Below are 10,866 nucleotides of genomic sequence, written 5' to 3' on the forward strand. Positions count from 1 at the left end.
CTGCATAGTAGAATGATTTTGACCACCCACAGGCCATTACTGGACGTGAAACAGGCAGTTGGGCCTGCAAGCTTTGGGTGATTTTCTTGAGAGAAGCCCGAGATCTTGACAGTGTCACTCCCAACAGGCGGCTATATGAGACTCTATATGAACCGCAGCCTCACAATGAACGTACAAGGTATTTTCACGTTGCAGCTTAAGCTCTAGTGCTCTTGAGAAAGGTACTTAACCTAAATAGCTCAGCTAAAAACTATCCAGTTGTATAAATGTGTAAATCATACTAAGTAGCTTAACATCGTAAGTCGGAGTAACTGTGGAGTTCCAAATGTGTTTTAATTTTACACTGTCTATAGCGAATACTTGCTTTTCCTTGTTTTTATAAAGCTAACCAGGACCCAGGTTTCCTCTGCTTTCGGTCTCTCTGGAATTAATTATTACACTTTTTGTTATGCCTTTATTTGTCTGGTATTTGGCATTATGGCTCTTATACAGGTAGTCATTATACTTTTTTCAGTTCACCACATTCTCATCATTCATAAAACCACTGAAATTCTATGGGACTTAATTTAACAGTGAAATTTGTCTATTTTAGGAGATCTGCAATTTATCTGCAATTGTATCTTGAATCAGAACGGTGCTTTATTTATGTCATTAGTTATTTGTTGTATTCATTGTATTGTGTTGTCGTCATTGTATTTCTGTATTCTAAAGATATAGTCTATAAATCTGTATACTTTTTTTAATGAGTAATGCCATGTATATGTAGATACATAGTAGGTCCAGTTAGTGGATCCAAACACAGTAATGCTATGTGGATAAACAAGGAAAGTTTTGTAAATGAAATACAGCTTTTAATTTTACTGTCATTTTTTTAGAAAATAGACGTAGATGGCGCAGCAGGTTTGTCCGGGTCCTGCTCTCTGGTGGGTCTGGGTTTCGAGTCCTGCTTGGGGTGCCTTGCGACGGACTTGTGTCCCGTCCTGGGTGTGTCCCCTCTTTCTCCAGCCGTGTGCCCTGTGTTGTCGGGTTAGGCTCCGGCTCGCCACGACCCCACTTGGGAGAAGCGGTTTCGGACGCTGACGAGACGTAGATTATCTTAGTGTAGAAGTGCCAGTCAAATCTGACTCTTGGCTGTGGTTTCCAAGGCAAGGGAGGAACAAAAGTGATCCACTGGTACCTTCTTCTCCACATGTGTGAGGTGCAGCAGAAACAGGCTGCCTCACACACTCCAAGCAGCTCAGGAGCTGTGGGGCACCGGCTTTATCCCCCCTCCAAAGATTCTCTTTACAAATATGTGTGTGCACATTTTGATAATGTTAGCTCAGAAAAATAAGTTTCCTACCTATAGCCTCTCAAAATTGTTTGTGCTACATGTCCCAGGAAAGACATTCCTGTTTCAAAACTGAGAAAATGTGTGTAAGTGGCTTAGGTAGAACATTCATCTGTGTAAAATATGGGCGCATTTAGGGACTTAAATTAAAGGTCGGCCAATTAGCAAAATATAATATTATACTGTAATAACATTCTGGGAGCAAATTTAACTTGTGAGGAAAACAACCAGAGATTAAAAATTAAAAAGAAGAAGTTTTTTCTTGTGAAGAGGTAGTACTGTAACGACCCACGTTACTGCTTTAATGTAAATAGTTGCATTATGGGAAATTTGTAAATAATGTTCGTAACCCAGGGGTGCGGTGGCGCAGTGGGTTGGACCACAGTCCTGCTCTCCAGTGGGTCTGGGGTTCGAGTCCCGCTTGGGGTGCCTTGCGGCGGACTGGCGTCCCGTCCTGGGTATGTCCCCTTCCCCCTCTGGCCTTACGCCCTGTGTTGCCGGGTAGGCTCCGGTTCCCCGTGACCCCGTCTGGGACAAGCGGTTCTGAAAATGTGTGTGTGTGTGTGTGTGTGTGTGTGTTCGTAACCCGCTGGGGTTACGTCGGGGGGAAATGGTGGGTTGACTGGCTGCCACTGTGTTAAAGAGAATTTAGAGGTGCTAAGGCAGGCTGGCTGTAAGCGCAGGTCTTGGAGGAAAAGGGGTCCTCGGACCGAGAGCATTATTCCCTTTGTGTTGGTGTTCAAATAAACCGTTCGTTATGAACGCTGCCTCCGCGTCCTCCTTCGCCCCGTCCAACCCCACCGCGCTGCGCGCCACAGTACAATGGTGATGTTTGAGCCAGAGCCACACAGGACATTTGGGCAGTGGAAGTACAAGAGGCGCGAGCAGTTGGTGGTCCGCAATCGCAGTACTCGGTGGTCGGGAGCGAGCCTATGACGTGTCTGAGTGAAACTGGTGTGCTGAAGGTACGTCACAATGTCAATGAACGATGCGATAGACATCTTCTCCAGCTTCCACCCCATGTTTTCTCTTTTTGTTGTAGTCGTTTTTTAATTATTATTATTATTTTGTTTCAGCATGGTAACCGCGCAGTCACGCAATGTTCCAGGAGTGTCAAGTTGTTTACTCTTTACAAAGTGGTGGTGTTTCGGTGTGTGATGCAATCTTCCGAGGTGTTTTTAAAATAAAGAGGGAACATACCGAACTGTCTAATCATAACATACATAGTTCCACTTCCATGACTGTAGTCACAGCCAATCAGAATGTGGAAGCTCTGTGACTGACATTAATTTCTACCAATCAATTTAGCGTAAAATGATTTTTTTTTTATTTGTTCTGTTACACGACATTTGATAGGTTATATGACAAAGAACGTTGTGATTGGTTATGCCGCCTTCGGAGACAAAATTCTCTATCGTACGATTGGTGAAAATGATGCGGACCGAGAGCACAATTCACAACAAATGCACGTGTCTGGAAAGTAGCACTATAAATGCGTCCTTACTCTTTCAGACCACAGTCTGAACCTCGAAGTTCCTTTAGTAGTTGAAGTAATAGGTTGCACTTTACTGCTTGTGAGATGCCTTGGGAGGGTAAAGAAACACAATGATTTTTTTTTTTTTTTTTTTTAAGATGGAGTAAGTGAGTGAAGTGAGAAAATGCAGCAGCACAGGAGTGACAGCGGTGTGAAGAGGACGTGCGGATCCGGAGAATAAGGCACGACGCGTTGTCGGCAAACAGTAAATTAATACAACGCAGGATCCTGGCAGGAGCGAATAATTAAAGCATCACGACAAGTTGGTGAGGCAAAATAAAATGAAGCCTCAAGACATCGTGAATGAGAAGAGCCTGTGGATATTCGGATACGGCTCCTTGGTTTGGAAGCCCGATTTCAAATTCAAGAGGAGTAAAATAGGGTACATCCAGGGATACAAGCGCCGCTTCTGGCACGGAGATAATTTCTACAGAGGAGATGATCTCATGGTAGGACCTACAGCAGGGGTCCACAGACCTGCTGTACACAAGCTCATAATTTCATGATCCAGGTTAATATCCTTCGAAGATAAAAGCTGTTTCCCAGACTCATCCTTCAGTCAGTGTCCTCACACAATGAGCCGTCACGTTACTATTTCTCTGACCATGTCCTGATGTTTGCTTCTTGTGTTCCTTTTTTCTTCTCCAGCCAGGAAGAGTTGTCACTCTTGTGGAAGATGGTAATGTAAGTATGTTGTCTTGGTGTCTGTTTCACGAGTGAACTAGCATGTTGGGCAACCTGTGAGTCAGAGCAGATCCATTAGTCTGACTGTCTGGCTTTGATTGTGAAATGTTGCCATGTGTTGGCATGTGCTCATGCCATCTCTGCGTTTACATGACATTCACATTTACTCACTTAGCAGACGCTTTCCGAAGTGACACACATCTCAGAGAACAACACAAAGAGTGAACTACATCAATAGTATGCATGGTATTATGGTCTCAATAGCAGCGCAGTCACATTAATTTTGCTCCATTACTACAGCACACATCACACTGACAAAGTAAATTTGTGTTTTACTTTGGCCATCTGAAAAGTGACCATTGCTCCTGTTGTTCTTCCCAGGCATGCACCTGGGGCGTGGCGTACGAGGTGACCGGCTCCCAGATTGAGGAGTCCCTCGGGTACCTGAATGTAAGAGAATCCGTTAACGGCGGCTATGTGAGCCAGTGGGTTGAGTTCGTCCCGCGTGATGATGACCAGTCGCCGCTCATAGCTCTGGTCTACATTGCCACCGCAGACAACCCCATTTACTTGGGGCCTGCAAGTCCAGAGGAGATTGCTGCTCAGATCTCCACTTGCAAGGGCAAGACTGGCGACAACATTGAGTACCTTCTTCGTCTGGCTCAGTTCATGAGGCTGTACTGTCCTGGAGTGGAAGATGACCACCTTTTCTCCATTGAGGCTGCTGCCCTAGCCCTCATGCCCTACGTGATGGGGTCTTACTGGAGTGTGCCTACACCTTAATGGTCATCACGTTACACTTTGGCCATAGAACTCCACTGAAAAACAGGGTCCAAAATGCCAGTCTTTGTATTGTCGTCTTGTGTTTACTTATGCATAATGGTTTACTTCACGAACAGTTTGTTCATAAAGAGCCAAAGCTTTCTTTTTATTTTGTTCTAGAGTAAATAGGGATTGAAGTATTTTTATCAGGATGTTGCATGGTGTTCTTGCCCAAATTTTGAAAGTTTTTCTGACTTGAAAATCACATATATGGGCTACTGTGCAATATTGTTTTTTCTGCTGTTATATTTTGATGTTACTACTAATTGCAAATTTTGTCAATCAGGGTTCAGAACTGCCTTAAATAGAGGACAACATGAAGTTTTAGGTTTGCACAATGCTGGTTACAGCCATTAAATTACATACAGATGTCACTTAATCCATCCATCAATTCATCTATAAAAGTGTAGGTGATGTCTACTGCCACACACACACACACACACACATTTTCAGAACCGCTTGTCCCATACGGAGTCATGGGGAACCGGAGCCTACCCGGTAACACAGGGCATAAGGCCAGAGGGGGAGGGGACACACCCAGAATGGGACACCAGTCCGTCACAAGGCACCCCAAGCAGGACTTGAACCCCAGACCCACCGGAGAGCAGGACCATGGTCCAACCCACTGCACCACCGCACCCCCTGTCTACTGCCATTTTATTCATATTTTTTCCTACGCTTGACTTGTACTGAATTAGCCAAAAAACTTGTTTCAATGCCTTTGTTGTAAAAGGAATAAATATGAATCCAGGTGAATAAAATCTGCTAAACTCTGTCCTGTTTTTTGTTTTTGGCATCATTTAATTTGCAAGTAAATCCAACGCACACATACACACAATGTCTTTATACATGATAGCTGACAGAGCTTCATCAGGAGATTAGTATGTACTAAATACTAAATTAATCTCCGCTTCAGTGAACAATCATGTATATTAAAAGTGGAAATCATTTGACATCCACCCAATCCCATGCTAATAGGATCGTCACCAGCGTGAGCTTTGTTCTGATTCAAACATATTGCTGGACTTTAAAGAAACAGGTCCATTCAAAAATTACAAAACACTAAACACGTCAAAAGTTTTACAGTATGTTTCAAAATAATTCACACATGCTTTTTGGCTGTAAACTTAAAATGATCATCTCTTTGATTAGTGTAGCCCAACAAGCAGTGTAGGCGAACAGGTAAGTCTGCATAAACACAAGTAGAAACAAAGAAACACACATATTTATATGGAAAAGATCTGCCCACTTGTTGCATTTACTGTACAATTCCTTATTTCACTAGTAGATGTTATGCTGCTGTGCTGCATACCAGCACTCCTTTCTCAAATGACTAAGAAAGCAATTGTTTTGCCTGCCTGCTTGGTATGGAAAGTAGTTTTTCCACACTAACCATGCAAAGAACTAAGTGAGATTCTGAGAAGGCCATCATTGCTTAGTGTCCCCAACTGCAGTGAGCTAACAAAGCGATCGGCCTGGAGTGCCGGCGTCCCCTGGGCCAGGTTTGCAGCTCTGTGGGGAAAACATTTGCTTGTGCAATGAGCTGTGGGCGCCCCCCAGAAGCTCTGTCTTAACAGAGAGCAGGTCTGCATCACCAGCTGTTACTGCTCCCTTCACGTTCCATAAATCATAACATAAATTTTGTTTGCCGTCATAACAGTAATGCTCTTTACTGCCATTAGGAGAAAAAAACTGTAATGAAGAGAACAGAACGTGTGTGTTCAGTAACCAATAAATCACGTTGCAGGCTTCCAGTCCCGCAGTATTTCAGAAATACCGGCAGCCCTTGAGTATCTGAGCGCTGTGTGTAGAGTCTGCGGGGTTAGGGGAGTGCCCCTACACGTGAGCTTTGCTCACGTTGTGCAATAAAATGCATGCCTTGCTGAATGCGTCCGTTGCACACAGTCGTGCCTAAACCTCGCAGGGGCCAGTCCATGGGCAGAACATCCTCTCAATTCCAAGAAGTGACTTCCAACTGGGTTAGAGGTGACACAGCCATGAGCTGGGGTTCAGGGGCGCTGGGGGGGAAAGAAGTCAGCCTGTGGTGGTCTGCCTTCTTTGTTGATCCATATACATGGAGAGTGTTGTCTTTGGGGGGGGTGCGGTGGCGCAGTGGGTTGGACTGGGTCCTGCTCTCCGGCAGGTCTGGGGTTCAAGTCTGCTTGGGGTGCCTTGCGACGGACTGGCGTCCCGTCCTGGGTGTGTCCCCTCCCCCTCCGGCCTTACGCCCTGTGTTGCCGGGTAGGCTCTGGTTCCCCGCAACCCCGTATGGGACAAGCGGTTCTGGAAATGTGTGTGTGTGTGTGTGTGTGTGTGTGTTGTCTTCAGATGATCAGGTAAAAGCCACCCAAGCGCTACTGTCATTATAAAGAAAGCTGTGAGCTGGTTCCCCTGTTCATACACTCCATACCCCAGTATAGAAATTCCAGAGCTGTGAAATCGTATCAAGCCATCATTCCACACACAGAAATCGTTGTTTACCAGCACTTTTGGGCCACTGCTGCAGCATGTGAAAAGTGGTATGCTACATCTGCCAGACATGCCTCTACCTCCCTCTCTGTTCACTCTTCATGCATTTAACCTCAGTAAACATTCCCTATATATTTACCTTAGCATGGTGGTGCAGCGAATAGTTCTGCTGTTTCCCAGGACCTCGGCTGTTTGGGCATAGGTTCAGATTCAGCTCAGGCTGTGTGGTGTTTATATGTTCTCTCTGTGCCTGTGTGGGTTTTCTCCAGGTGCTCTGGTTTCCTCCCATAGTCCAAAAACACACAGTTCAGATGTATTGCTGACACTTATCTGACCCCAGTGTGTGGCTTCCCTGTGATGGAATATTGTCCCATCTGGGGTGCACCCCTTAAACCTTGTACCATGATTCTGTGATAGGCTCTGCATTGCTGTGACCCTGACCTGGGCAAGTGCTTTATAAGTTACATCCTTGGTTTCAACCGTCTTGGTAGCTCCAGAAAAGGATCTCACTGTGTACCCTTTCCACCTGACCTGCCACACGTAGGACTGGACAAATGTTTGTCACCTGGAGGACCCTAGGTGCCAACAAAGTGGGAATTTGTGCCATGAACATAATTTGATGGCTGAAAAGTCTGGACAACCCTGGATCATTCTTGGGTATATAGTGTGTTTTTGCTCCTTCAAAATCTGCCAATAAAAAAACACTATTGCAGAAACGCCTTTGAACCTATAATCTATGAATATTTACGTATGGTTTTACAGTTTGTAAATTCTGGAAAGAACTGCGAAATATTCATAAACAAAGGGCAAAGCTTATGAGGCTGAATGTTAAGTTTAACAATTTTAAAAACCGCTACACCCCAGCCAGGCCCCTTCGCTCATCTACTTCTGCTCGCTTGGTGGTTCCGCTCACGAAAGGTAAAGCTCGGAGGTTCTTGGTTCTGGGTCTGTTGTGGTGGAATGACCTTCCCCCGTCACTCAGAACTGCGGAAACTCTGTCTACACTCAAGAAGGGTCTGAAAACTTATCTTTTCCAGATCCACTTCGCCCAAGACCTCGCCAGCTCATTTACGGTGTAACTGTTCATGTATCGTAACTCCATAAGCATTCCCAGATACAACCTTTATTCAGTCACTACTCTGGCATTGTACTTGCTTATTTGTGTATCTTATAATATTTTTTAAAAAAAATGGTGGGAGGGTATCGGGATTTGTCTATCCTGTGTTTTATGCACCTGCTCGAACGATGAACCTCGGTGCACCAAGCGGTAGGTAACAAACTAGGTTTGCTTGAGACTTTCATGTCTGCAGCTATATCTCCTTCTCTTAATGTAATGCATAAATTGTACTTTTACTGAGATGTACGTCTCTTTGTACAAAAGCGTCTGCTAAATGAATAAATGTAAATGTAAATGTAAATAATTAACTGAATTTTAAATGAAGACATCCATATGCTCATAACAGGAGTGGCCAAATCACAGAAACATCACATGAAAAATGAGTTGGACTTTCAAGTAACTGAATCACAGATACAAACTCAGCTTTTAAGGTGAGTCATATTAGATGCGTTGCTAACTAGCGGTGTGAGTGAGCTATTAAAGAGATCTGACTATCAGTACTTTGAAGTGAGGCAACTTACAAAGTTTTAAAGGTGGCAAATAATCACTGCCCAAACTACAAGTGCAGTAGTCACAAAACTGAGAAATTATTTAATGTGTCAAGTGGGGAACAGTCTCAAAAATAAACAAAAACAGGACAGACTGCATTAGCTAAGACTAACAGTCTCCGCAAGTCAAAGCTCACCATCAGGGATAGACAAATGCTTGACAGGAGTTGCTGAATGCCACAAAAGTACAGCCTCAAAACTTTCCACAGCACTAAATGAGCATGTCTGTGACCCTGTTTCACCAAAATCTGTGCAATGCGAGATTCACAAAGCTGGAATTTACGACTGGGCTGCCATTCAGAAATTGATTGTATCCAAGGCCACAAAGACTTGTAACCTGCTATAAGGAGCACAAAACCTGGAACACTGAACAACAGAAAAGAATATGTACTCAGGGGGTTGTCTTTCATTTTGTTTCCTTTCTTCACATTTAAAGAAAGCCAAAGGAATCCCTTCAATGCACAACTTTTGCCAGCTCTTAAATATGGTAGGGATCCATAATGGCATGGGCACCGTCTTGTGGAGGTCATTGGGTCCAATAATTGCTCTGCATGGTCATTTAACCATGGGATATGAAGATATTTTACAGGACCAGGGGCCCTGAGGTGCAAACACTTTTCCTCATTACGTTCCAACACTCAAGGATGATATTCCGCCTATACACACTGTTAAACGGATTCAAGAGTGGGTCCATGAACATCAGGACAAAGTCAAGTATCTTCCATGGTCTCCCCAGTTACCAGCTCTAAACATTACTGAGCCTTTATGGGTGTCATGCGGAATGTTGGACCCAAGTGCAGGAGAGGTTATCTGAAACCAGAGATCAGGCGAGTTCTCATTGTCGGAGATAGGCGAAGTGTCGGTCGATTGGTGGTTAGTGAGGAACCGTAGACGAAGTCAGAGGGCGAGCCAAATGGTCAGAAGCCAGGAACAAGAAACAGGGATTACAGAAAACAGGCCATAAGCACAAAGAGGACAGTTGTCTCTATGAGACTGAACAACTGGAACATTGTTAGGTGGTGGTTTTTATGGCCAAGTGTTTCAGCTGAAGTCAGCTGCTTAACTGGAGTCAGATGCTGCTGGTTGAGGTGAGGGAGTGATCATGACGATTAGATTTTTTGAAGGACCAAGTGCCAAGCATACCCCACCTTTCAGGACATATTGTTCAGGACTTGTATGACAGCATTCCAAGAAGAACTGCCTATTGCTGCTCCTTATTAGGGCTTTGATATTAATATGCCGTTCTGTTATTTTTGTCCTCGCTCTGTAGACTCTCTCAGTTGACCCAGTTAAGCAGTTTTTTGTTCTATAAATGAGTCACTGAAAATATGTTTACGTCATGTTTACCCACGTTACACCACAATCAATATAAAGAACAAAAAGCCATTGTAAATTTCATGTTTTAAAAAGAGCAGGAAATCCCTCCAGAGCAAAAGAATTGTTTTTCAGATGTTTCAATGCTAACCTGAAAACTGCAAAGAAATTTAATTTTTGTCTTAATCACAATATTTGCTTGAGTTATATTCATTTAGAAATACAGGTATACCCAAGTATATGGACTCCCAGTTTACAGATCTTCAGCATAATGGTCTTAGGACAGCTGTACCCATGTTTGCTATATGGACCAACTGCTCCCGGTATTACATACTTCATTACATTTGGGGCAGACTTTTCCCCAATAATACAGAGATCATGAGCCAATGAGGCACAGACTTCTCAACAATGTATGGTAACTTTTTCTTAATTTTGTATTGAAACTGTTTCATTACAGTTTTGAGAAATGTCTTCCTTTTTTTAATGTTTTTTTCTGTTCATGTATTCTCTCAACATTCTCTACATTTGAGAAGGGTCTCAAAATTTGATAAACATGTACATGTTCGTTATGTTTTATCATTTTTAATAACAATTTGTGTCATAATAGAAAAACCTCTATAGTTATTCCTTTGAGAAATACTGGTTCATATGGTGAAATGTGACAAATGAACTGTGGCTTAGAATCATATGTCTGCTGCTAAACCTTTTCTTCTGTTGATGTAATTGTATTTTTCTCTGAGATGTATGTTGCTTTCGAGGAAAGTGTCTGCTAAATGAATAAAACAATGTGTAAATGTACTGTAGGTATCTCTCATATGTTTAAGTGTACGTATTGTATAATACTTTACTAAACAATAACATTTCTGGCAACAATAACATTTCTCTAATTAAATATTTGTAAATTTTCTTCATGTTTGGAGGGTATATGTGGAAAAATTTGGGTATGTTTGTAAAGCCCAGGAGTGCACCATGATTTTCTTTTTTTAAAATAATGGAAATGAACCTCCCGGTTTACAGACTCTTGGTATATGTTCCATTTTCAGGAATG

General features: G+C 43.1%; 1 protein-coding gene across 1 annotated transcript; it reads left to right on the forward strand.

Annotated features, from left to right (window-relative positions):
• Positions 1 to 2,792: 2,792 nt before the first annotated feature.
• chac1 (ChaC, cation transport regulator homolog 1 (E. coli)) lies at positions 2,793 to 4,810 on the forward strand. Its single transcript, XM_018727467.2, has 3 exons — positions 2,793 to 3,313; positions 3,513 to 3,548; positions 3,930 to 4,810. Exons 1-3 carry the CDS (start codon positions 3,146 to 3,148, stop codon positions 4,329 to 4,331), a joined length of 606 nt encoding a protein of 201 aa, XP_018582983.1. The 5' UTR covers positions 2,793 to 3,145; the 3' UTR covers positions 4,332 to 4,810.
• The last annotated feature ends 6,056 nt before the right edge of the window (positions 4,811 to 10,866 follow it).

This window comes from Scleropages formosus, chromosome 15, assembly GCF_900964775.1.
Source record: "Scleropages formosus chromosome 15, fSclFor1.1, whole genome shotgun sequence".
NCBI classification, from domain to species: domain Eukaryota; kingdom Metazoa; phylum Chordata; class Actinopteri; order Osteoglossiformes; family Osteoglossidae; genus Scleropages; species Scleropages formosus.